Below are 27640 nucleotides of genomic sequence, written 5' to 3'. Positions count from 1 at the left end.
CTGAGAAGCAAAATATTATATGCATTTTATAAAACATAAACTTAATATGCATTTTAGTAGTGTCAGAATCCAAAGCACATAGGCACATATATATATATATATATATATATATATATTTATATGATCGCCTAGTTAGACTTATCCTAAATATCTGCGTCTGAGAGTGCCAAGGCTTTTCAACACATTACATAAAACTTCTGTTCACCAAGGAATGCAGAGGAAAAGGGATTCAAAGAATGGAGGTGTGGAAACATACTGTCTTAAGATCGAAGGAAACAGGTTTGTTTTGCCCAGAACAGAAAAGTCAGAGGAGAGATCTGAGAATGACTTTCAAACATGTAAGTGATTTTTCATGAGAAGAGGGACTATCAGGACTGTAGAACAAGGACTAGTTCTCCAGTGCCACTTTAGCTGGGACAAGAAATAATGTATCGCAACAAGGAAGATCTGGTGAAGACATCAGGGAAAAAAGACTTCCTGATCTTAACAGTAGTTAAACAACATCATATATTTACGGAAAAGAGAGTCTTTGTCAGGGGTGGTCTTACAGAAAAGTCAGACAAACATTGATCAGGGATGAATAAAGTATGATTGATCACACCTTTAAGGGTGAATTAGGTCACTATCTGTGCGTCCTTTTGGTCCTCCAGAAAATCAAGCCCTTATTTTTAGGTGCCTAAATGTGGTTTTGGAACTTAACTTCAGTAACTTTAGTAGAAATTGCTAAGCCACCTGCTTTCAAGATTTTCGTGGTGAGGAAGTACTGGTAATGTCAGAAAAAGAGCTAGTGTTAAACATGCTATTAGCTGGAATAAAAACACTCATAGTATATGAACAAGAGAGTGTGCCTATGCAGTTCAAATGGTTTACTAACCTGTGCTTTTTTTCATATGTCTGCAGGCGGCCCCTCTGAAGGAAAGCTTATACCAGGGGACCAGATCATAATGATTAATGATGAGCCAGTCAGCACTGCTCCAAGGGAGAGAGTCATCGACCTTGTCAGGTATTTGATGTCCTGTCACTTAAACTATGAACCCAATGGCTTATTTCCTGTGCGGTCATTTGATAATACAGCCTTCTCAAGGTGGAAAAATGAGAAAATAATATTATTTTGGTCATAATGAAGAATGGTGAAATATTTTAGAATTGAAATGAAACGTCCTCTGGGTAGCTGCAAAAATATAGTAAGATATTGGAACAGCTCCAAAATACATGGATATCCAAAGAGGAATAGTATTCTCCTAGCATTTCTTTTTGGTATGTGTTGTTGAAAAGATTATTTCTGGAGCAAGGTAGCTCCAGTCACTATTACTCTGTTGCTTTTTTTACATGTAGAAAGTTGATTCAGGTCTGTTGTATGTAAAGAAGAAAGAAAATGTGTTGGGGCAATTTTAAGAGCAGAGATAGTAGTAGGGAAGCACTAAGAGTGGCTTGGGTAGATTGCAAGTAGGTGAGTTGTATGAGGAGAGCAGGCAGGGGGCTGTAGATATGAGGCAGAAAACAAGAGAAATGAGTGGCTGGAGAGTACAGAAAAGGAAAAGTGTCAATATTTGTAATAGAACAGAAAGAAAGGAAGAAAGGAAGGAAGGAGACAAATGCTCAAGGTGGAGAAAATGACGTGATGTGCTTGACAAACTTTGCATTTTGAGTAGCAAGACATTAGCACATTGCATAGGAAAAAAAAAAAAGAATGGTAATTGCAAAATTAAATATAAGAATGCTTACTGTAAATTTCAGGAGCTAGGTTGCTGGACACAAGTTTGGTTTCTAGATTTTTCCTCTTGGTGCATACTCTGAATTGGTAGGTCTAGTTTGATTCCTGGGCAATATTCAAGTTTTAACTGAGGAGTTTTACCTCTCCCCAGGACTGGTAATTTTCAGTATTATCAGTGTTACGCATATAATTTTGAAAAGTTGCATTTGCTTCCAGAAATGGAGGAACTGCCATCATAGTTGTATTCCCCTTGCAGATCACAATTTGAGTGAATGGATGCTCAGTTGCTGGGGAAGGGAGGTACAGAAATGGTACAAAAGCCTCTTCACCACAGCAATAAAGGTGCAAGCAACACATGCCTTTATCTCTGTTAGGTGGTTGTGGTCAAAATACCATATGTTTTCAGGTTTTAAAAAAAGCATAAACCTGAAAGTCAGCTAACAGTAGCATAGCACCTCAGGTAGGAACTTCAATGCTTGTTGTTTTTTGTTGTTTGTTTTTTTGCATGTGTGATAAAGACACCTCATGAACTGCAGGAACAATCTGATCCCTATTAAATTTGTCCTATGCTCTGTATTGAACATCAGCATAAGCTTCACAAATGGGTCTTAAACTCATTTTTGATGTCGTTGTTTCTTCATAAAGTGATCATACTGCAGTCTTCATTTTTCCCGTGATACGCAAGTAATCAGAATTAGGATCTCCAACTCATTTCTCTGCTGCCAGCAATATATAGTAATAAAAACAAGGAAAATAGACTGATTACAGCTGAAAAATACTCGGTTTATTGTGTGGCTGATTCTCTGTCTGCCCTCAGATGGGAAACTGAATAAGAATGTAGCCCTTCCTAATTATGTTGACTCCATAGGTAGTGTCTTAAATGAAGTGTTGTTGCATTCCAGGGGAATCTTTGGTAACTCTTTTCTTACATTGTAATTCTGCCTCAGCTCTCAAAATCTGTCTGCAGTTGGGATTTTGTGAGAGCCTCGTTCTTTGTTTAGACTCAGAGTGAAATGTATTGGGGTTGTATATTACAGCATCTGAAATGAAGAGCTTTCTTTTCATGCCAGTGGGGACACCTGGGATGATGAGAAACTGTCACTGTAGAGTCCTGACATCAAAGCAGAAGCAATTCTTTACACCAATGAAGTAATGAATCCCTTCTATGTAACAAAAGATTTTCATATGGGTAAGATACATCTGCAACTCTGAAAGCAATGTATGCTTTCAGTTTTCAATGTGGATGAAAGCAATTTTGAAGTCTTGTTTTCCAGATGGTAGTAATGTAAATGTATCTGTAATCAGCAATGAGTGTGTTTTAGGTGCATGGAGGAGGCAATGGCCATAATAACAACACCACTTAAAAAATTAAATGGAAGGGATTTCTGAAGGTCACCTCAGAATCTCCTGCTCAAAGCAGAGCTAGTGTCAAAGTTGGACATGGCTTCTCAGCACCTGTCCAGTCAAGTTTATCTCCTAAGATGCAGGTTTCACAACCATACTGGACAGTGTGTAAACAGTAGCATCATGAACAATTTTATTCCTTATATCCAACTGGAATTTCCTTTGGTGCAACTTGTGACCTTTGCCTCTTGTCCCTTACCTGCCCACCTCTGAGGAGAGTCTGCCTCTGCCCTCTCTGTAACCACCTATTAGGTAGTGGAAGACAGATTCCGCCCTTGGTCTCCTCAGGATAAAAAATCCTCTTTCCTTAGTCTCATATAAGTCTTGTGCATAAGCCTTACAGCTATCTTAGAGGCCCTCCACTGGAGTTTCTCCAGCTTTGTCAGTGAATGTGTGTGAGCCAAAACTGGAAAGAATGGTAAATATACAGCTTTGTGAGGAAAAGGAGTAATCAGTTCCCTCAACCTGATGGCTCTGCTCATGTTTGTGCATCCCACTGTCCACTTCACCCCTGAAAGAGGACACCGTAGGGTCATGTTCAAGTTATTGACCAGCAGGACCCTCGCATCATTTTTTGTGGAGCTGCTGCCTGGCCCAGTCAGGCCTTAGCCTGCACTGTTGTATGAGGTTCATTCATCCCACATGCCAGACTTGGCACTTGTCCTGATGAATCTTGTAAAGATTCTGTCAGCCCAGTCCTCTAGACTAAGTCCACCTGAATAATAGCCTGCCCTCAGATGTATCAGCTACTCCTGTCCAGACAGTTTTCTGTACACAATACCTATCTAGATCTTATCTCTTGAGGCACTGGAACAGGTTGCCCAGAGAGGTTGTGGATGCCCCATCCCTGGAGGTGTTCAAGACCAGGTTGGATGAGGCCCTGAGCAACCTGATCTTGTGGGTGGCGTCCCTGCCCATGGCAGGGGGGTTGGAACTAGAGGATGTTTAAGGTCTCTTCCAACCTGAGCCATTATAAGAGTCTATGATTATTTCCTCAATTTGGCTACAAGGATACTATGGGAGACTGTCAAAAGCCTTCCTGAAGTCAAAGTAAGCAACATTCATTGCTTTTCCCTTTGTCACCATGGACAGTCAACTCATCCCTGGAGGCAATCACGTTGGTCAGGGATAATTTACACCTTCTAAAGCCATTCTGGCTGCTTCCAGTTACCTTCTTGTCCTTTTGCTTGGAAATGGCTTTGAGGAGGATTTGTTTGATAATTTTCCCGGGACTGAAGTGAAGTGAGCTTCACTGACCCAGAATTTCCTAAACTTCCCCTTTCTTTTTTAAGATAAGCAAGATACTCCTTTTTCTAATCATTAGGAACCTCCCCTGAACAACATGACTTTTCAGAGATGATAGAGAGCAGCTTTTCCAAGACGTGAGCCAACTCCCTCAGCAGCCTTAGATACATGCCATCCAGGCCCATGGAGTTGTGAGTGTTCCTTTTGCCTAAGCAATCCCTAATTCAGTCTTCTTCTGTGATGAGTAGTGCCTGTGTCCCCTGAATTCTGCCACTAAGCACAGGGACAAGGGTGGCTTGAAAGCAGACTTGCCAGTAAAGATGCAAACAAAGAAAGCATCAAGTACCACAGCATTTTCAGTGTCCTTCATTAGGTTTCCCACCCCATTCAGCAGCAAGTTCATATTTCCCTTGGCTTCTCCTTCATTGCTGATGTACTTGTAGAAGATCTTCTTGTTAACATTCACATCCTGTGCTGGTTTCAGTGTGAGCTGAGGTAAGGTGGCATCAGCCATCCACTCTGCTAGCTCCATCTCTGCCTAGCCAGGTAATGCTTCTCAGTTTCTCATATGTAGCCATTTCCATCTTCTGCACCCTTCTGTTTTGTGGGGGATCTCAGTCAAGAGTTCCCTGTGGAGCCATGCTGGTGTCCTATGTCTGCCCACTTTCTTGCAGATCAGAGCGGACCATTCTGGCACTTGAAGGAGGCTCTCCATGAAGATCAGCCACCCTCACTGAGCTTTTGCCCTTCAGAGTTCCATCAGGTTAAAGCCACTCTAGCTTAGACTCCCTCATTTCCCTCAGGGTCTTATGTTGTACCATCTCTTGGCCACTGCAGCTAATCAATGAAAAACTGATATTCCAACACTTTTTCTTTTTTTTTGGGGGGGGTGATTGCATGGTCTACTGCTGATTAGGTATAATAAGGTACATTTTACATTCATGATGTGAAATTCTGTGACTTTTTTTATGCAGCTTTCTCTCAAAGCTTTTGTTAAGTCAAAAAATGATTTGTCTTTATAATCACAGAGAGAAAGAAAAAAATCTACTTTCAAAATAGAGATATAAAGATAACAGCATGTCAAACGGAGGAGAAAAATGCTTTTGAAGAAAGACATATTTCATAACTAGATGATCATCATGTTTTATCAAGCTCAGCGGGACTCAAAAATTTCAAGCAAAAGTATATACAAATGTTAGGTGTTAGTTCAACATTGTATGTTAAACAGTCTAATGAAATATTTAATTGTTTTCCAAGAAAACAGTGTTGTGAAATTTACTTACAAAAAGTCAAGCTATGGAAAGAAAAGAAAATGGAAAAGAAAAATTCTGCTCCATTTTAAATCCAAAAAATCGCACAAGATTCAGAATTTCCACCAAGGAGAATATCTGAAAAGTGTCCATTAAACCTTTTTTTTTCATTAGGAAAGAGCATGTCCCTAATTAATAAATTTGCTTTGTTTCTAAATTATTCACAAAATAAGTAGGACCCATTTTTTTCAGATGATTTTGGTTTCTTCATCCCTCGTCTTAACAGCTGCAAAATTCATAGTGTACTTTTCACTTCTACAGGGTTAAAAATGACTAAGCCAGTCTTTTAAGGAAACACTTTTTATAGAACAATTTTTCTACATGAAAATTCAAGAAGATAAAGGGAACACATAGTACATAAATTTTCACATTGTTTCTTCATTGCATTTTAATATTTTAATTGCGTGTGTTCTTTCTAACCTTTTATTACTGAAAATAGGCTTCCTTAAGTAGAAAACTGTATTAAAACCACCTCTGCAGACTCCAGGGGTACTGGGCAACAATGTGGTGAACTATTATTAATTTTTATTTATTTTTTAAGAATTGAAGGATAGTATTGTTATCCTAGGAAGTCTGAGAACTGGAGATTATCAGGGATTTTCATTATAACTATCCCCTGTAGATCATTCTCATCCATCTAATTCCTTTGGTCCTTCTTTAGTGGCAACATTTAATTAGCGTTCAAGTTGTCCTTTGAAAGCCAAGGTTGCAGAGGGATGAATGCAGTGTGGTTTGCAGACAAAATACATAAGCACTCATTATTTATGGGTAATGTTCAATGGCTTTTGCACCATATTATGCTCTCCTGAGCTATTTTCAAGCAGAAACCCAGAAGTTGTGTTTATGGTTTACCTTACAAAGAGAGGTCACTTTTATGAGAGTCACTTACGGTTTTATTCTAGAAGTGTTTCATTCAAGACAGAAAGTTATTGAAGTTGGAAAAAAGAGGAGAAACAAGTCAAGTTTTCTAAATGTATTGTTAAAATCAAGGCAAGAAGCAAGTGAACAGAATACTAAAGAAAGAGATGTATTTGAAGCATGTTGAAAATTGTAGCAAGAGCTACTTGTTTTTATTTTATTGCCAAATATTTTATTGTGACTTAAAGCTTTTCATACATACTTAAAAATTAGTACTTTGAGGTAACATTAGTCATTGTCATTAGTTATTGCACTATGTAGGATTTTTTTAAGTATTTGAAGGTGAGCAACAATGCAAAACTGACATATTATAAGGTATATACGACGAGAACTCCAGACACATAGCCCGGGCCTCAAAAGGCAAAGGCAGGAACTGGGAGAATGATGAACCACCCACTGTAGGAGAAGATCAGATTGAAGACCTTCTAAAGAACCTGAAGGTGCACAAGTCCATGGGACCTGATGAGACACATCCATGGGTCCTTAGGGAACTGGTGGATGAAGTTTCTAAGCAACTATCCATTATATTTGAGAAGTTCTGGTAGTCCAGTGAAGTTATCACCAACTGGGAGAAGGGAATCATAATCCCCATTTTTAAAAAGGGAAAAAAAAAAAGACCCAGGGAACTACAGGCTAGTTAGGCTCACCTCTGTGCCTGGCAAGATCATGGAGCGGATCTTCCTGGAAACTCTGCTAAGGCACATGGAAAAAAAGGAGGTGACTGGTGACAGTCAACATGTTTTCACTAAGGGCAGATCATGCCTGACAGATCTGGTGGCCTTCTACAATGGGGTTACAGCACTGGTGCACAGGGGAAGAGCAACTGACATCATCTACCTGGACTTGTGGTCCCGCATGATATCCTTGTCTCTAAACTGGAGAGATGTGGATTTGACAATTGGACCACTTGTTGGGTAAGAAATGCTTGCACTCAAAGAGTTGCAGACAAGGACTTAATATCCAGATGGAGATCAGTGATAAGCTGTGTTCCTCAGGAGTTGGTATTTGGACCGGCACTATATCTTTGGTGACATGGACAGTGACATTGAGTACCTAAAGGGGGCCCACAGGAAAGCTGGGGAGGTACTCTTTGTCAGGGAGTGTAGTGATAGCGTGAGGGGTAATGGCTTTAAACTAAAAGACGGTAGATTTAGATTAGATATTAGGACAAAATTCTTCACTCAGAAGGCAGTGAGGCACTGGGACGTGTTGCCCTGAGAAGCTGTGAATGCCCCATCCCTGGAAGTATTTAAGGCCAGGTTGGATGGAGCTTTGAACAACCTGGTCTAGTGGAAAGTTTCCCTGCCCGTGGCAGTAGGGTTGTAATTAGGTGATTTTTAAGGTCTCTTCCAACCCAAAGCATTCTGTGATTCTATGTTAAGGTACTGTATCAATTAATTGCTTACTCAGGGATAGATTTATTTCATTCTCATTGGTTAAATTTAAATTTGTATCTTTGTAGTTAAGAATCAGTAGAACATACCAAACTTTCTTTTAAAACGCGAAGAAATATGCCTAAGTAGTAATTTACCTTATAATACAGTTATATTTATTTTCTATAATATGAATATCTTATTAGTTAATCCTAGATTGTACTAAGTATGCATTAGTCTACAAGGATCCCAATATAGGTAAGATTTAGCAAGATATTTCACTGATTTTTTAAGTGACAGACGGATATACTGTTTACCCTATAGAACAAATTTCAAATAGGGTACATTAGTGGTACTTTATTCATGCTTCAGTTAAAGTAGTTTTCTAGGCGCCCTGTATGCAAAGACTGGCACCTGAAGAGGGTGATCTGCCCAAAATACTTGTCTTGTTTTAGAATAAACTGCTCTGTTGCAGAAATCTTTATTTATGCATTGACTAAAAAGGAGCACAGAAAACCATCTTAGAATAGAAACCTGACTTCTAGGTTGCTAAATTAGGATAGATTAATTCCATTTCTTGAAACTGTAGCTGCAGTAAATTAGTGTTTGACTTCCTGTGGAATTCCACCAAAAGACTAATTGCAAAGCTAGAACAGAAAAAGATGAAATTCATTAAGGGCTTTTCTTTCTTGTTGGCTCTATTTTCTATTTAAGAGACGTAACTAAAAAAACTTTATGAAATATCTCTTGCTTTGGCAAGGTAATGTCATGGCATGTTTTCATCATGGGGATCTAGAGAATTCTTTCAACTGTACAGTAACATTTCTGTTTTAATTTTGTATTGCCACATGACTTGAGAGAAAGAACCCTCCAGGATTTTAGGCTGTGTGTTGCATTTTAAGTACCAACATGAATTTAATCAATACTGGCCCTTCTCAACACTGTCATGGAGTGGATGAGGATTCTGTTGCTGCCATTTGACTCCCTGTGTGTCAGGGTACCAGTCTGCCTTCTCTGTACCATCATCGTTAAATGTAAGTGCAAAAATGAGCTCAGTAGCAGTGCCTGTCAACATCATCTTTTCACAGCAGCTGTAAGGATGAGTTTTCAAATGTAATTTCTGTCTCCAGCCTTAGACTATTTCATACATTGTATTAAGCAATTTTGGTGAACTTAATATCAAAGACGTTCTTTCTTCATCAACATCATGGAGCAAAAATCAAGCATATTAAGCTATTAGCTATGATACTGCTTAGCAACCAAGAATCTTAAAACATGCTTTTCCTGAAAAACCAACCATGCAGACATTTTCATCTGAAGGTACTCCATTATACACCCAGTTCAGTACATAAATCCAGAGGCTATACCCATTTTGCTTCAAGCCTTGGCACTATGTATGACTAATGTTTTGATTTTCAGATACGTAATGCTGAAGAGTGGGACAAAATTTTGGCCCAAATTCTCTCTAGTTGATGGGAGTTTTACAAGTGACATCAATGGAGATAAGTTTTCCACCAGGGCATTTAAATTAGGTACCTCTAATCAGCTGGCCCAAGCATAGTGCTGGAAGTCAGGATATAAGAACTCAGTTCCTGACTGACTCAAGGGGTATTGTTGGATATATATCTTCTACCTTTTGAGATGTTTCCACAATGTAATATAGAAATAGTACAAGTACTTTAAATCAGCTGCTGCAATCTAATTGTGACAGTGCAGATTTAGCATTCTCTACTTTGCCTGTTTTCTTGGCTGCCGTGATGAGATGCTTCTGGTACTTGAGCTAATATATTGAGAACTGAATCAGTTCTCTGTAGATCAGATCTCTTTTAATTATTGATGTGTAATATGGTTTCAAAAGCACTTGTCCACCTTGTCAAAGGCCTGTGAGAGTTAAGCTGAAGTAAGAGCTGTAGAGAGATATTACTTGTCATTGTTAAAATCAATACCAACTATGGAAATTTTCTTTTAAATACATTGTATTTGTAAAAGCATACAGTCTCATATTGTTGCTGTGTTCTTATCAGAAGGTTACCTGATGTGATTTAGACAGACTTGGGCTCAATAATTTGAAGTTTTGGCATGCTCAAAACTTAATTTATAAGATCCTTTTCATGTTCACCAAAGTGGATAGATACCCCCTACAGTTAGCAAATTTGTGTTCTTTTTGAAATGCCAATGCTTGATGTGTCATCCAGTGGAAGTGTTATGTTATCATCTTACTCTGTTGTCTTTTGGGGTCACCCATGGTGAATTTCAGGTCAGCTGTTCCATAGCAAGTTATTTTATGGGAACTGAACTCAAGGGTACAGACAGAGATACGGAACAGCTGTGCCCAACACACAAGCAGCTGTAGAAAATTCCTTTTTCAGATAGGAACCAAGAAATGTTGCCATCACTAACTTGTTCTGACAAGCAGGCTTACTGCTTCTCATACAATGAAAATGCTTGTCTGCATGGAGGATTTACTCTGAAGCCATGATTTACTTTAAAGCAGCGATGTGAAAGTTTCAAAGTAATTGCTTGAATGTAAAGGCATGCAAATGAATACCCAGCTTTTATTTTATTATGAATTAACCCTTCCACATGATGGATTTCCTCTATGTTGCATGCTCTGTAATAGATATTTATCCTTCTCTGTGGTGTGGCTGCAAGCCCTGTGCATCATGCACTTCTTTTTGGGTAGGTAGGAGGAAGTACCTAAAAATCTCATGTCTTGTGTTTGGGGAGTGAAGAGGCATTTCTCTTTCCTGACGCCACTATCCACCTCTTCTTTGGACACCATTTCCAAATCATGAAAGACTATGTTGGACAAGACAGCCCTCCACACCCTGCTGTTGGTACTTGAATATTCTGTGTCCTGTGTGGATGCCTTGAGCACATTACCACAGGACAGCTACACCTATACAAGACAAGCACTGTGATGTGGAGCAGTTTAATCAGCAGAAAGCAAAAAACAAGGAGGAAGACAAGACAGAGACAGCTTCGGGATCTTGCTTGGGAAATGTCAGTCTGTGCAGAACAGTTTCTGGTTTCAGGGAAGCAATACGGGCTGAGGGGAGAGCATTGTGCTGTGCATCTTGGGCTTCCAGAACGGAGTGATTGTAAAGTATTAAGATGACAGAGGTACCTTTACCACTGCATGCTCTGAGCATCTTTGTCCTTCCAGAACAGTGTAGCAGCCCTCAACAAGAAGTTTATAACTCCCTTATCCTGCCAGTCTCTTACTGACTGATTCAGCACGGAGAAATCAGCTAGTGAAGCTATAGTAATGGAAAACATTGTCATTGTCAAGAAGACATTAGTTGGGTTGTATAAGGTGTGTGATGCTTTTTGAATGCTTGTATTACACAGAGGGCATTTCCAAATTTTTTTGTCTGCAAGCAGAAGCTGTATTCTGGCTATTTATATTTGGACACAAGATCTTGGCTACATCTGGGAATTGCCACATTAGGATTTTCAGCAATTCTGATCCATTTTCCTCACTGAAATGTGGACAGTGGTGGCATCAGCATTCCCTTTTAAGCTGAGACAGTGCTGGGCAGTTGGCCCTGGAATTTAACTGTTTCATCTGTTGTCTAAGTAGCTACAGGATGACAGAGAAATGTTCCTTTGAAAGACTGAAAGTGAGATAGCAGTACTAAGCAGAAGGCTTGTAGTTACTATGAATCACACCCAAATGCTGTACTTTAAATGCTGTTTCTGACAGAAAGACAGCAAAGCTGATGTCAAGAGCTGTGACGCGAATGTGATGTTTTGATGGTTCTGTAAGTCGACCCTTGGAAGGTTGTGTCTGCTACAGGCTCCTTGTATCAAGGAAAAGTAGAAAGATTTTAATCTCCCATTTAAGGAATGCTGTTTTATATGCACCAGTGCTCATAGGAAATGTAAAAGGTAATTTAAACTATTGTGAGAGAAGGGTGGAAAGACTGTGGTTGACTTGCAATGTCTTGTGTAGTTTCATGAATTTGAAATACCTTTAGTCTTTAGCTGATAGTTCTGTAGAAGCTCCTGGCAATGTCTGTATTTGAAGGCTTTTGTGCATTTTACAAAAACTCATTTGTTTGTCAAATTGGAGAAAATAAAGCTAGCATAACTGTTAGTGTGGTGACTATGTCTTTTTTTTATAGCACAGAGAAAATGGACAGGGAAGAAAAGCAAAAAATGAATAGCTTTTAAAAAATCTTGAACCATGATGCAATTGGAAAAGATTAATTAATGGAGGTCTTAAGCACTTCTCCTTGGGGCTGCTGAGATAATATGGGGAGCTAGCACATTGAGTGGTGTTGCAATCCTGTTTTTGGAGTTAAGGAAGCACTTTTCTCCTTATCAAGGTGGAAGTACTACTGTCTGGGGTGGGAAGGAGATCGGGAGAGTGTCTAACTGGAAAATGGGTAAAACCCTACTGAGAGCAGGGTCCACAGTAGCTCATGCTCTATTGGCATAATGGTATAATTTTTATGCATTGTGTAATGAAAACCTCAGTAGAGTTCCTGAAGATGGGAAGACCTTTCTCCATCATTGGCATGTCAATGCTGTTTCTTTCTGGCTTCTTGACTCTTAGAGTTAGTTTTTAGTATCATAATCCTACTTACCTCTCAGACTATACTTCATGTATGAAGTAAAATGAAATTTCAGGCACCTCCTGAAGCTGTGTACACAGAAGGTGGCCATCCCACATGACATTAGGGTCCAGGTACACTGACTATCTCTAAACTTCCATTTCACATCCTTGCTCTGACAGTAATGTTGCTTTTCAGTCAGCTAAAGGCATGTGCGGGTGACAGTACTTGACACTAATAACTTGTGGTTTATCTATGGAAAATCAGAGAAATAGTAGAGATGAGAAGTATGGGGATGAATACTATTCTGATAAAACTCTCCCAATCCAAACTTCTTTTTGATTCAAAGGGAATGAGATGTCTAGACTTAATTGTGTTGTAAGAAAAGTGGATCTGGCTCTCAGCGAAGTTGCCCTCAAATTTTTATGAATCTTTTTGTGTAGACAGGGCTTAAATTTTATTGGAAACTTTTTCAAAAATACCGAGAATTAAAATCAAAAGGCGTAAGATTGTTGTCATTAACAGGTGACAGTCCTTTCTCTTTCCTGCTCCCCTCCAATAAGAAGAATTTTTTGACTCAGAGTGTCTCTTAGCAGTTGATAGTATAATGGAGTTGGAATAAAAATGTTGCAGGGACTCCTGTGTTGGTTCATCAACTAGAAAACTTAGAACACATATTTAGATCAGATTTTTAACTTAGCAATAGTACAACCAAGGAGGTCTCTCAAAACTGCCAAGATTGAGTATCTACATCTAAGTTTATCTGATATGCCCAATCAGAAGGTTAGTTAACAGGAAAGGAGAACAGTTTTATATATTCTGGTTCATTAGTCCCCAGCATGAGATTCTTTGGTTAACTGTTACCACTGACTGGGATGACTGTGGGCAATAGTGGAAGGTCAAAGGAAAAAAACAATTTTTTATTAGACAAAGGATATGAGATAAAAAATCATAGTAAATAAAAATAGCTAAAGATAAATTCACCTTAAAAAAATACTGAATACTTTTAAAGGCACTTTAATTTAGTAGATTTCTGAGGGATTTATCAGTCACCTCTGCTTTGTTTGACTTCTGATACAACAGTTGATCAGCTGTGATTCATTACAAGCAACACATGAAAAATAGTCTAAAAGAAGATTTTAGCTTCAGTTTTATCTTTTTATTTAGGCTTTTCCCCAAAGATACTGTTATCTGTTTGATTTTTTGCTTGACTTGAAACATCCAAGTCTTCACATAGTTCTTGGAAGCAGCAACAGTAATAGGAAAAGATTAATCACGTGTGTTTCACAGCAGGTGATTTCCAAAGGTTGTCACTCTTAATCTTATTTTGACTTAGTCTGAGAAACCAAGAGAAACTGGTTCTGAGAAACTGAGAAAACAAAAAGTAAGAATGTCAAAATACCAAAATAAACTGCAGAAATAAACCCAGAATGCTATCAGCCTTGGCTCCCCCAAAAGGCATGTCTCTTACATCATATGTGCTGAAATGTTAATTGTTCTGCGAGCTTTTATTTCTCTTCATGCAGCCTAAAGCTTAATGTATTTTACCTTCTGCATAAGGGAGAATCCCTCTAGTCTAGTGTCTTTATTGTTAAATAAAGTAATTCAGCTTGGTTGGAGGTTTAGTTAAAACCAAATTTGTCCAGTTTGTGAATTAAATAAGACTCCAAGAGAGGCAAAGGTCTTGTCATCGTGTATCGTAGAGCTTGGCCATTTTACGATGATCACTTCAGCTTTTCAACAGGTCTGTTACTCAGAAAATAATACGCAAAATGACAGTTCTTCTAGAGAGGAAACTTGGTTGCTGTAGCAGTTTAAAATCCTTGAGGTTATCTGTATTTCATAAAAATTGTAGGAGTCATGAGGTTTAATCATTGTACTGAGATTTTCATTCCATACGTTGTATTTCTGCTCAGTATTGTTTTCTGTGCATCGTCACAGTGTGCCTGAGACCTAAAAGGAAAAAAATAAACAAAAAATTAAAACTACTTATTAAGTTTGCAGTCTGGTTTCTTTTTATTTTTTTTTATCATGTATCATTCTCTGTACTACTCATTTTTACAAGTAAATTATGATTTTGCAACTAAAAATACCCCTTTGTTCTGCATTTTATCTGAAATTCTGTTTTCATTCAAAGCTTTTAATTAAATATGAAAATAAATGTCTTAGTAAAGACAGAATTTTTTCTCCTTCAGAAGCATTGAAACTTTTTTTAATGTTCTACATCAATTATAATCATGTTACAGTGTCCAGCAATCTTGCAGTATTCATTAATATTTCATATAAATTGCCATGGGTTTAAGGAAGGAAATATACTACATATTGACATATGAGAGTTAAAGAAAACTCAACACGCTCTTTTGGAACAATTGTTTGTTTGGGAAAAGAGGAGTATATTATTTATGGTCTGAAGTATATAGATTATATTCAGGATACAGTTTGCTAATGTCTTAGGGTTGTTTATTGGACAAATAATATAGAGTATACAGTATGTCTTATGCATCCTATGCCTTCCATGTTTGTGTATATGCATTTGCATATAATTGTATTTATGTGCAGACAGAGAGGAATGTGATACATGAAGCTTTATTATAATGGATTTGGAATGTGAGTATTCCTTAGAAATAAGAACCTGAAGCTCTGCAGCTCATTTAAACCAAAACCAGATCATGACATTTTATATGGTTTGCACAGCCTGTTACAAGAAAAGTTGTGTTAGAGAGTTTAAAAACAATTATTTGAAATATTTCCTCTATCTCTGCCTAGAAGTGACAAATAAAAAGTGCCAGTTCTGAAATGTCATTGTGGTCCTCTCCAGTATTAGAAACTCATGTCTCATTTCTGTTTTATGAGGAAGATACATGTTACTATAATGATGTGAACATAAGTGTTTTTGTTGTTTTTGTTTTATAAAACCATTATAATTCTCTGAATATTACTGTCTTTTTTCCTTTCCTTGTTTTTTTTTTTTTAAGAATATTATTGTTCATAGCATATACAGATTAGCTATGGATAGGTGTATGCATACTGCTTACATTTTTCTAGACACCTAATACAGTCAATTTAATCCCTTTGGGATGTAACATAATGGGGTTTCATGGACACTTTCCTTTAGATATCAGTGGCATTTCCTGCAGGGAGTGCAGAACCAAGATCTCCTTGACAGCAGTGGGCCCCAGGAGAGGTTGTGGGTGTCATGAGATTTTGGAAGTCAGGTAGCAACAGCTGGAGCTACAGCTCCTGGGAGGCAGAGCTGGAGGTCGGCCTGATCCAAAGCAAAGCTGACACTTTGGGCTGACAAACTAAGCATTTCAGTGTTTTGTCATGCATTGTTCCAGGTGGAACAGAAATACTGTTGAGGATACACAACAGTTGAGAGCCACATTCTCTATCCTGAAGACTGGGAGCTGTGAGATCCCGGTCTCTAGTCCCTGAGCTGAGACGCTGCATGGGGAGGGTACAGAGGGACTTTTGGTGAATGGGATTATAGGATCAGAGAAGAGAAACCAAGTGTGGGAAAGGGGACTTGAATAAAGAGATTGTGGAAGGAAGTTACATATAGAGCATCAAGATTAGATACTTGGTGCGTGCCTCTCTGAGGCAGTCTTGCTGTCCTCAGTGCCTTTTGGCTGAGGTCCAGTAGTCCTTCATGGTCCAGTCTTTTTATACTGACTTCCTTGCAAGCTGTTGATGATGCATTGTATTTGCTGGAGCAGCCTCAAAGAAATCATGTAGTGTCTGCCATCATATAATTAACTGTGCATGCAGCGTGCAGTAACCTAACAGTGGATCTTCCTACCTTTCACTGACTGCACCACTGTCACATGGCAATAGTTGGTGTAGCCAAATTCCAGAAGTTCAGACGTTTAGGGACAGGGGCTTTGGAAGTCACGTGCTGGTGTTGCAAGGCAGGTGCTATTTCCCAGCACAGTGTGTTGAATATGGCCTCTGTCAGGTTAAAGATTTGCTTCAGGAGAAGCCTGGTCAAGGTGAAGAACAGGATGGATGTGCCTGTTGCTGGGAACAAGTGGATTAAAAGTCTTTAACGTGAACATTCCTGTCTTGGTCCCCTTGGCTACAGAATTGAAAATCAGCCTAGGCTAAAACTTCTAGAGGCAGTTAAACATTTTGTGCCTCAGCTTGCGAATGCATTAAATAATTCATTGGATCTGACCTTTCAGAGCAGTACATTGTAGTAACAGAATGATTATAAAAGTGATATAAAAAGGAAAAGAATATCAAGTGGGAGTAGGGAGGCAATATAAACTTTATATATAACCGTAGAAGGTCTGCAGTGCTGTCTGCTCCTGAAAGTATACTAGTAATTGGAGGTAGTTTGGGAAGAGTGGCAAAAATGAGCCAGAAGTCGTCCCTTTTATGAGAGATATAAGAAGTTCAACCCAGTTAGCTTATTGCAGATGGCTTTATCTGTATATGAACATCTGAATGAGGAAGAACTTGGATAGCAGGCACTGCATAACCTTAGTACAAAAGTACATCCCATCCCTAAGAAGCTTCAGCTAGGAAAACTGAGGGAGATGAGAGAAAGCACACAGGGGGTGAGGAAGACGTAAGCACTCACTAGCACAGCCTATGGAGAATTGTGGTCGCTCACCGTTATTTCAAGTCTTTAAGTGAAGATCTTGTATCTGTTTGGAAAGATGAGCAGTGGCTCGAGCAGACGTTGAGACCTTCACAAAACGCTTGTCATCTGTGGATAGTGGGGGAGCTTGTGTTTTGTGGGAAGTCAGGTGTAAGCTGCATTTTGGTCTTAAGATCTTGGAAGTAGTAAGTATCTCCAAAACCTATGTCTTTTGCTGTGATATGACTGATAATCTGCAGTTACAAACCACTCCAAAATCCCACCAGTTTTGAGTTTACCAGCATGAAGAGTCTCTCTGTGTGTATGAGACCCCTATGCCTCATTCCCAATGGCTGATAACATGTCGTGTTTAGTGAAGATTATGGCATATGTGCCTTAATTTGATAGGATTTATTGATCTAACATTTAGTTTGTAGTCAAGCAACAATTTATTTATGGTAAGGATTAATTTCTCTTAATGTCTTCATTAGAAAGACAACATTTTACCAAAATGCAGTGTACAGTAGGTACTTTGACTAGCTATTTTACTGCACAATTTTAGAGTGTGTTTGTATGATACACTTCATATATTTCACGGAATTGATAGTCTATTGAGTAAATAGTAAACTTCAAAAAACTATTCCAATGCGTGCTTGTATAAGTGTTTGATAGATGCTTCTGAACAGTTAAATTGTCTCAAGCAAAAAATATTGGGATTTTGAATTGCCTGCTGTCTTCACAGTACTCTTTTCATGACAGATTAGCAGTGTCTCCATGAGAGTTTTTCCTTCAGTTGCTGCTTCAGAATAATTACAGTGCTTTTGCATATATGTCACTAACAATGAGAAAAAAAAAAAAAAGGCTTCGATATCTGATGCATGAGGCAGCATGATATAAATTTCCCGGTAGGATACCAGTTGCTGCTCATAGTGCAGGAGCAATGAATTGCTTTGTTATTTCAAAGAAGGTAATATCATTATAAATATGGATTTTTATGTCCAGCTTAATTTATAAAGATAAACATCAGTGGCCTTTTGGTCAAAAAGGCATATGTTACAATAGCTGTTTAACAATGCTGTTTTTATTGTGAATACAGTAACAAAATACAGCATTTTACAATTCTTAAACGTGGTACAATGGTAGTGACAGTCCTGTTTGATTGTCTTTCCAGTGCCTGATTTATTTATTTATTTATTATAACTCCTGCCCATTAAACAGTCAAGTGCAAAGAAAGCAATTCTACAGTTTTGTAAATTAGTTATTTTTATTTATCTGAGATAGATGGTGGATTTGTTTTTATGGGCACAAAGAATAATGCCCATTGTATTTTTTAAGGACAGCTCTAAGTATGCAATATTATTAATATTCTATACGTTGAATCTATAAATGATGTGTCTATAACCTTAAAATACTAAAATGTATACTGCCTGTTTCTAGAATTTTTTATTTATTTTTTGCTGTCTGGTAAGAAGTACCTACTTCTTTAAGTGTTTGTAAAGGAAAATATTTGATAAAGATCTCTTGAAAGGGACAAGGAAGGTGTTGCTTTTACACCTGTTCTTAGCCTTCTTGGGAACTATGGAGTGATGTTCATCCTTCAGCAAAATGGGTCTGATCCAGAGCCTGCTCAAGACAGTGGAAATATTTTAATTGATTTCAGGGGGATTTGGATCAGGCTGTTTATGGATTGCCCCATGGATTGCTCGTAGTTACTGTACCAATTTATGAAAGATGTAGCTGTCAAATGGTATAACATGCTTTAAGAAAGCATTTGCCTATTTGATCTAGGGTAATTCATGGAATGTTTTTGTGACATGGCATTCCCGGTGGATACCAGTGCCAACCACTGCAGATCCCTTTCTCTCTCCATAATTGCCTCTCTACACTTTCCCATCATTCTCCCTTGTCTGAAATCAGGTGTCTACGAAGAGCTTCATAAAACATAAGGTGAAAATTCTCTCTCCATAATTGCCTCCCTACACTTTCCCATCATTCTCCCTTGTCTGAAATCAGGTGTCTACCAAGAGCTTCATAAAACATAGGGTGAAAATTAGATATACCAAGTATGCCTAACCTATTTTTAAGGCAAATATTGATGCTATTTATTGCAAAACAAAGACAGGGCAAGACACTGGAAGAGTTTTTAGTTTGTTAGTTTTTATGAATCTGTATAAATCAAAATAAGTGACAGTTGTAAATAAATGAAACCAAGTGCACGTTTAAAAAAGTTTTATGGTAGTTTTATGCCTCAGTAGGATGATCTGTGCACTCACTACCATTTTTTCAAGGCATCACTCTGCACTGATTTCACATCAGCATATCTGGCCCAGGATGCAGAGGATTATGGAGCACAGCGGATGTCTGTTGTAGCTTGCAATAGCAGCATTGAACTTTGCTTTCTAGCTACAAGAGAAAAAAAATAGTGACTATCTTTATACAGCAGTTGCTATAGCACTTGGAGGTCTTTTACCAATACTTCTCTTTTGAGTCCAAGTTAAACCATTAGGTAATTTTGTTACGAGTATTGTCGTTCATACAATTGGATGAAAATCCCAGTCTTTTTTAAGTGTGAGAGACCAGTCCTGTTGCTTGCAGAAAGAGCATAAAAACATGATCTTTGGAAAAAAAAATAAAAATGAGAAAACGAAAGATGCACTGTTTATCATAGCTGGAGTCACAGCTTTTAAATCATAGTAGGCTTTAATACACCATTATTTAACGTGTGAGTTTGACAGTATTGAGATAAATTTTCTTATATAAATCAGTTCATGATCTTTTTCCTGAGGCTGTCGTACCATGCAAAGAAGTTAGAGAAAGGGAGACCATGCCCAGGAGAGCCGCCTTTTGCACATCTCTGCAGCTATTTATAGCTTCATCTTCTTCCTCACAATTGGCACATGTAGTTTAACCATATACTTAATGGGTTGTAAGAAGTACATTTCTTCTTTGCAAGAATAATAATTATTATTATTATGGGAAAGTTTTTGAAATCAAATTTCGTTACTTGTCAGCTGTTTTCACTTTCCCTAGATTAGTTGGTTTAATTTTCCATTCCTCAGAGCACAGTGTTAGAGCTGAAAAAAAAAGCCAAATCAGAAATGTACTTCAACTTCTGACCTCTTAAAAAAGAGCCGAAATAAGTTAAAATATGTGGTAATTTGATAACACCCTTCTCATATATAATACGTACATATAATACATATATGTAATGTGTTTTCCAGTTAAATTATCTTCTTTCCTGAACTAAGCATGTTATGTGGAGCAAGTTTATTATATTTAGGACTTACAGTTACATTCCATGTAACAAATACTTCAGCGATGAATGCTGAAGTTCAGGAAAACTTTGATAAAAAGCAAATGTCAACCAAAAATGTCAGTACTGTGTAACCTCTGAACATGAGCATTATCACAAGCTTTTATGAAACAAATTAATTGCTTGGAAGGGGAATACAACAATTTAGGAATCACCAGACCAAATCAGATCCAAAGTCCATTTATTTCAGCATTTTGTATCTGATAGGACCAGCTCCAGTTGTTTCTGAGAAAGGTCAGAGAGAACACACGATGATTTGTTTACATAATATTCTCTCTTGGGGAAGATTTATTTCTACAACCCTTTTAAGTAGAAAACACTTAAACCTCTCTTTTCCTTTCTTTGTTTTTCTACACATACCATAAGAGTGCTGAGTACTATTGGTAACTTGTGGTCTTTTTTGCTTTTCCCTTCAAAAGTAACACATCTTCTTACAGGTTCCAGTTTTCTTCTTTTTTCTCCAACACACTGTGACTTACAACACTATCTTCCCTTCATTGGCTGCACATGTAATCAAAGATCTCCTTAATCCATATATGTATGTGTGTGTGTGTGTATATATATTATATATATGCATATATCGATATATATGGATCCTTCAAATGGAAATAATTAACTTGTCATCTCCCCCTTTCTCTTCCATGTTCCCCTCTGTAGTGCTTAGTAATGACTTCTGTATTCAGATCTCACCCTTATCACAGAAAGGGACTTAGCTGTTTTTCCAGAGTATTATAATTTTCTAAATTACTTCTCAGTAGATAGACTGGCATTAGGTGGCATGGGAAGGAGCTGGAACATTTCCCCACCCAGGACTCGGGAGAGCAAGGACGGCGGGTTGGAGAGGAGCAGTCTTTTCTGCCCTCGCTCCTGGTGTGACTGCACGGAGATGAGAAGGGTGGCAGGTCTAAAGGCAGCAGAGCACAGCTGTAGCTTCCTGTAGGGACCCATAAACACTTCCACTGGCTGGCTGTGTGTAACCAATGAATTTGCCTGTAATCCACCAAAACATGCATTGTCTTTGGGACATTGGATTTTTTTTTGCCCAGGGCCAGGAAAGGAATGGCTCTTCTCAGACAGGGAACTGCCCTGGCTTCCAGAAAGGCATGAGCAGCACTGCAAGTGAAGTGAAAAGTCCATTTGCCACTACAGTGCTTTGCAAAACATTCAGGTGCATCAGGCTGAATAAATAGGTTAACGATTTTGGCAACAGCAGCATGTAGAGCAGCTAAGCAAAAGTGAGACATTTGGTCTCACAGGATGAAGCAAAGAATGAGGAAAGTGCATTGTTTCTAACTGCCTTTAAAAATGCTTGTGGTTAGGACGTGGTTCAAATGCTGAACTTCAGTATTTTGAGGGGCAAAGAGCCCTTTCACAGGTGACCTTCCTGAAGCTTCCCTTCTGGAAATTGGATCTTTGGAAAAGCCATGGGGAAGGTATGAACTTTGAAATTTTCCTGGGAAGGTGCAGCTGGGGAGAGGGTGGAAGGAGGAAAGCAAACAAAATAAATCCCCCCAGGGCTCTCTGATCTCTCTTGTTCCCGTTTTTTAGTGATTAACTTTGAGAATCTGATTCTATAAGGATACCTCACTCCTCTGCCTCTTTCCTTTTTTGTCGCTGTTGATTCTTCGTAGACTAAGAGCTCATGCACTGAGGTTATCCTTTAGCATCACTGAAATGCAAAAAGTCAGGATAGAACTGAAATTAGGGAAAGAAAAACACCTTAAAAATGAAAAAAAGAAGGTGGGAGGATTACAAGATTTAAAAGAGGTTTTTAATAATGGGATCATTTTCTGTAGAATCACAGATCAATAAAGTTGAACTCTTTTTTTTCTATCATTCCCTTGCTATACAGAACAGAAGGAATTAGTGAAAGGCACATGACCAGTTTTGTATCTAGTCTGGCTTGCAGGTGATAAAAATGCACTATCAGTGTTCTGTGACTTAGGTGTTCAGATCTTTTTCTTCCTCTGATCTACTTTTAGCTAACAGATTCAGCCTACAAGCCAAAATTATGCATGAGGGTGGACTCTGACAACAACTGTTTTTGCTTACACATGTGAAAAACTACTGACCTGTAAATGTAAAGAAACTGCCAGCCAATACTCATAATCTACCGCTTTGCATCAGCGGTAAATGAAATTTTGAAATAATGGTTTAATTTTCTTTTTTAAAATCACATTTGCAGTCTAATTAGGCTCCAGAGAAGTCTCCAGGTTGCCCAGAAAAATTACTGTGTGACTACATAATGAAGAATATTATGTCCATTGGAACATGAGGGATGTTATGCTGATTTCTGTCAGACTAAATTTTGACAAGTCTTTTTTAATCTTGCTGTTTGACATATAGCCTTTAAAAACTTATATCCTTTGCATGCTACATCTTCTGTTAAGTCTCTTCCGTGGACTGAATTTTAATGTGTGTCCTTGGAACAATGAATTTATTCTTGAGCGGATAGATCGTTGTCAGCATGTACAAATGAACAAGATAAGACTTTCGAAGCTGTTTTGCTTATCTCATGATTGCAGCTAAAGTGAGGAATATCTGTGGTGCCTAATGACTTTCAACTAGCTTTAAATGAAAGTCCTCAAAGTACTAACACTGTAATAACAGAACAAGCTGTTCAAGAAGAGAATGCAACATGCACCCAAGAGAAGAGAGCTGTGAGCACTTAAGGTTGTCCTTTATAGGAGTTATTTTATATAAGAAAACCCTTACTATCTCATTTTTTTGCTGAGTCACTGAAGTTATTTTGTCTGTTTATATGGGAGATGTGTGTATGCAGCACACTTCAGTTGGTTCGTACTACAAGAGCCAGTCCTGCCATGTCCACAGTCAGGCAGGTGGGGTTTGGTGCCTCAGCCCTGTGTGCAGCCCACACAGCATCCTCATGGACTACTGGTATGTGTCATGGGCTAGGGTAATTTTTCAACAATAAAATTGCTCATGTACCTGAGTAAAAACCCGCCTCCACAAACTCAAGCTCCTTAAAGTTGGGCCTCTAGCCCAGGCTGGTTGTCTGTAGGCATTCTGAAGATGGAAGAAACTATTGGCAGCTGTCCCTCTGATTCCAGGAAGTGTCTAGAGAATACTTTAAGCCATGCTACTTCATGCCATGAGGTCACTGGAGGCCTATCTCGCTGCTGGAGGCCTATCTCGCTGCTGAATCCCTCTTAGTAGGAGTGCCCACAGCTTGGGCTGTGCAGGCTGGATTGCACATCTCAGCTGCAGTCTCTCACCTCTGTGCGTTAGCAATTCATGATGCTCTGTCCCAGCAGTGTGCAGAGCACTGGCTCTGCTCAGAGACAATGGTTACTGACAGGGTGATGCAAAATGGCAGCCGAAGGCAGCAGCCATGGCATGCCCTCACTCCTTTTTTGTCACAGCTCATGCTTAGAGCTGGTATAAGAAGATTCTGCCCACTGAAGTGTTTTGTGTCAAATAATTGTGGTTTTGCTGGGAGCAAAGGCTGTGGCCTTCCAGGGGGCTGCCTGTGCCGGGGTGAGGCAGGCTCCCACCAGCACTGTCAGCCCTGAGCCCCTCTTTGTCGTTCCAGCTGGTCCTGCCTCCTGCACAGGAGCATCAGCATGCATGTGGGAAAGGGAAGAGCCATCTCCATCCGCAGGGTACATAAATGCCAGATCTCCAGCTTCTGGGGAAGTGTTTTAACCAGGTGCCAATGCTTTTCATCCTGTTTTCCTGATGAAATAAATTACTAAGGTTGTCAAAGAACGTGGATAGCATGCATATCTAAGGGAAGGTCATAGAGTCTGTAGACGTTGCTTCGTAAAGTGCCTAACCCAGATAAATAAGATTGAAATGCAGCCCTCTTTCCAGCATTTCCTGAGAACTACAGAAAAAAAAATGCTCAGGCTCTGTTTGTCTTAAATCCTGAATATTTTTCAAGATACATATCCATTCTATCCATTCTGCATACAGCCAGCAAGGCAGGTTGAAGTAAGTTTCAAATGAAATTACATAATTTCATATCCAGGAATGTGGTGATGTTGCCTCTGGCTTGAGGCAAACTTCCCATGGCAGTAGTCTTCAGCTTCAGCAGGGGAGGTCGCTGGTTATGAAGCTCAGGTTCTCTTTTCCTGCTTGGCCTCCTGCGAAATTGTGAAACAGGCAGAGAGTTCTACATTTAATTTAAAGCCTAGAAGAGATAACAGGAACTACCTTTGTCTCTGAGAGAATCTGACTCTGATGTGAGGAAATTCCTCTGAGAGAAGCAATTACTATGGAAAAGGTTCAGCCATCCGTGGGATCTTGTTTCATTATACAGACAAAATTATTGAGCCCTTTAAGTTCCGTGTGGGAGATTTTGGTGATTGGCTTCATAATTTTAAATCTGTTTTGAAATAAGGACATCTACTATTTTACTGTCAGCTCTGAAGATATAGCAAGGCAGCCCTACACAAATCTGTTGATTCAGTTACCCGTATGAATTATTTTATATAGCACTTTCCATGGCGCTTGTGAGGTATGAAGCCTCAAACCGCTTTCAAAAATACATAGTTACCTTATACATGTAATAAACTAACACATTCACCAATCTGCATCTTGTGACTAGATCTAAGATTTCACTGTTCCCCCTATGTGTTAGAAAAGGATAAAATGACATTAGGAGAAATGTTTTGCTCTTTGCAGTTGTTTCAACCAGGGAGTGAAAACCTTTATGAACAAGATTAGTGGTGAGTACACACAAGATCTGTTATCCCAGAGGACAAAAACATACTTTTAAACGAAGTCTTTCTTCAGCAGATATGTTGTTAACCTCTCCCTCTTTTATGCATCTGGTTCCTGTTTATTTGAGATTCAGAAAGCAAAGGTCTGTTTCTAATTTTGTTTTTGTTCAGTCCATAATGTTGATAAAGGAGTATATATCCCTGAACAATTTTTTTTTTCTTGGGTGGAGTAAATTTCTCCAAATAACCCTCACTTATTGCATGAAGCTAAGAGAATAATAGGAAAAAAGGAGGGTGAGAGGCTGGAACTGAAATTGTGCTGTTAGGATGTTCTTGGAGTTTGCCTGAGCAGAAAATGCAGCATTTGCTTTTTCCTGAGATAGTTTCCCTGTCAGGTTATTTGCCTTTTGTTGCTTCCTCCCTGGATGTCAGTGGTGCCCAGTATTGCCGTGATTAGATGAATTACGTTACAAGTAATATAAGTACATTTAGGTCTGCAGATAGAAAAGGCAATTCTCCTCCTTCTTTAATAAATTAGTCTAGCAGACTAATACTACCTCTGTATCCCCTCAGAAAGCTAAGTGTTTGCTCTGTGAAATGATGGGGTGGGACCCATAAGGACAATGTCGGTGTCATTGTATTGGCTACTGGTACTGGACTAAAAAAAAGTTCTGGCAATAGTAGTTCTTAATCTTCATCAGCATTAACATTCATTTGGGAAATTATATGTATTACTCCGTATTTTGTTGATCCAGGCCAAAAAGGCAGAGGCACCATGGACCATGCTGGGATGAGAGAGGGCTCTGCTTTCATTTCCCCCACACTGATTCCACAACTGAAAGGGCAAAATCGCAGAGTTCATTTCATTGCGAGATAAATTATGCTTCTATAAATCTAGTATTAGGATTGTCATAAATTTCACTCTGCTGCTTGGAAAAAACAGTGCTGTTCTATTCACAGGGGTGATTTACCATCCTACAGAAGAAGCAGAGGCTGGAGCCCAGTAGCAAAGGGAGGTTGCGGACACAGACCACACTGCAGTAGGGATAGCTCCTGTGCTAGCTTTTCGATTTGTGCTGCTACCATCACGATGATGAAGGGTGTAGTGCCTTCATATAGCAAATAATCTTTGTCGGGTGATTTTTAAATATAACTCTCTTCAGGGCAATAAATATGTGTTCATATTTAAAAGCAACTAGTATTTGATTAGCCACAAAATCTTGCTGAAAAATACAAGTATACGAAAAATTATTATGAAAATAGCTATAAAACTCATTTAGCAAATTGCATGAGTTCAGTCCTTTTTTCTTTTTCCCTATGCCAATATCCATCTTCCCTCCTACCACCTTCTGTCTACAGCTCTGTGGCAAGTTACGTCTTCGCCTCCTCTCTTCCTCCACAAACAGCTTCCCTCCTCCCCCTCACCGCTTTCCTAAAGAGCAGAGAGATGTTTTAATGTCCTTCTATCCAGCCCTGACTGTTAGCCATAGCTTCTAAGGAACAAGAGAGGACAGTGATGAAAGTGGTTCATTTTCACTTTTTCGCTCTAGTGCAGAGCTTGGCAGTGCTGCAGTGGCGGTGGGCTGGGGCTGACCTGAATGCAGCATGTGTGCGTGGCGTATCCCGCATCGACTTTGGTCTGGCTAGTGCGGGTAAAGAAGCATAGGCTTGGCTCTGCAAGCGTGGGTGTTTTCTTGAGGAGCAGAACAATACTGAAAAGAGTGGCATCATGTTGTTACTGCTGTTGTAACCCATAGCATCTAGACGAAAGCTAGCATTGGTGTGTCCAAACTGCACTGCAATTATTATGTCTTCATTTTCTGTGTGGATATAAGAATGCAACTATTCATTATTCTACGCTTGGTTTGCGTTTGCAGTGTAATTTTCTTCTCCCCATTTCAAACATTCCTTCCCCCATTATATTTTGCAGTATTTTTTGCCATTATCTTGGAAGGATTTCTGCTCATGTGTAATTTAAGTTATCCTAAGGACCCCTTTCATGTGCAGTGTACATTCGCTTTTAACTTTTCAGTGAGACTTTTATTAGTGATCCTTTGCTCCAAGGAAAGTATAAAACTAATTATGTAGTTCTTGCGACACAAAAGGTGAAAAAATGAAGAGTATAATAGTGTAAATTTTTTATTAAATTAACCAACACAAATATTTAGATGTATCAACTGAAAATCAACAACATGATTTTGAAAGGTTAGACAGAGCTTAAACAGATTTTTAAAGCCATGTCTTATTGATTGTAACACAATAAATAAATAAATGGTCCTGTTTTTGTTTTTTGTTTGTTTGTTTGTTTGTTTAAAAGAGGAGAGAACCTTTGAATTTTACACATTCTGGGTATTTCAGATATAATCATGGCAGTACTTTTCAATAAATACTACAATTTAATAAAACAAGTAGTTAACTGGTTGTCAACAATTTTGACTCAGTTTCTCCTCATATCAGAGCCTATATATTAAATAATGTGTGAGGACACAAATACAGTCAAGCGGTTTGCACATCAGGGCTACTGCTGTGTGAATTAC

The 27640-nt window shown here is 38.7% G+C and overlaps 1 protein-coding gene across 1 annotated transcript in view; it reads left to right on the top strand.

The window, feature by feature from the left end:
* FRMPD4 (FERM and PDZ domain containing 4) overlaps positions 1 to 27640 on the top strand; it is a 120797-nt gene that overhangs the window by 50748 nt on the left and 42409 nt on the right. The window contains exon 3 of the mRNA XM_035542213.1: positions 901 to 1003. Coding sequence (XP_035398106.1) covers positions 901 to 1003 — 103 coding nt within the window. The remainder of the gene's footprint in view (positions 1 to 900; positions 1004 to 27640) is intronic.

The sequence above is a fragment of the Cygnus atratus genome, chromosome 1, assembly GCF_013377495.2.
Source record: "Cygnus atratus isolate AKBS03 ecotype Queensland, Australia chromosome 1, CAtr_DNAZoo_HiC_assembly, whole genome shotgun sequence".
In the NCBI taxonomy this organism is placed as follows: Eukaryota; Metazoa; Chordata; class Aves; order Anseriformes; family Anatidae; genus Cygnus; species Cygnus atratus.
This window is presented reverse-complemented; position numbering and strand designations above follow the sequence as displayed.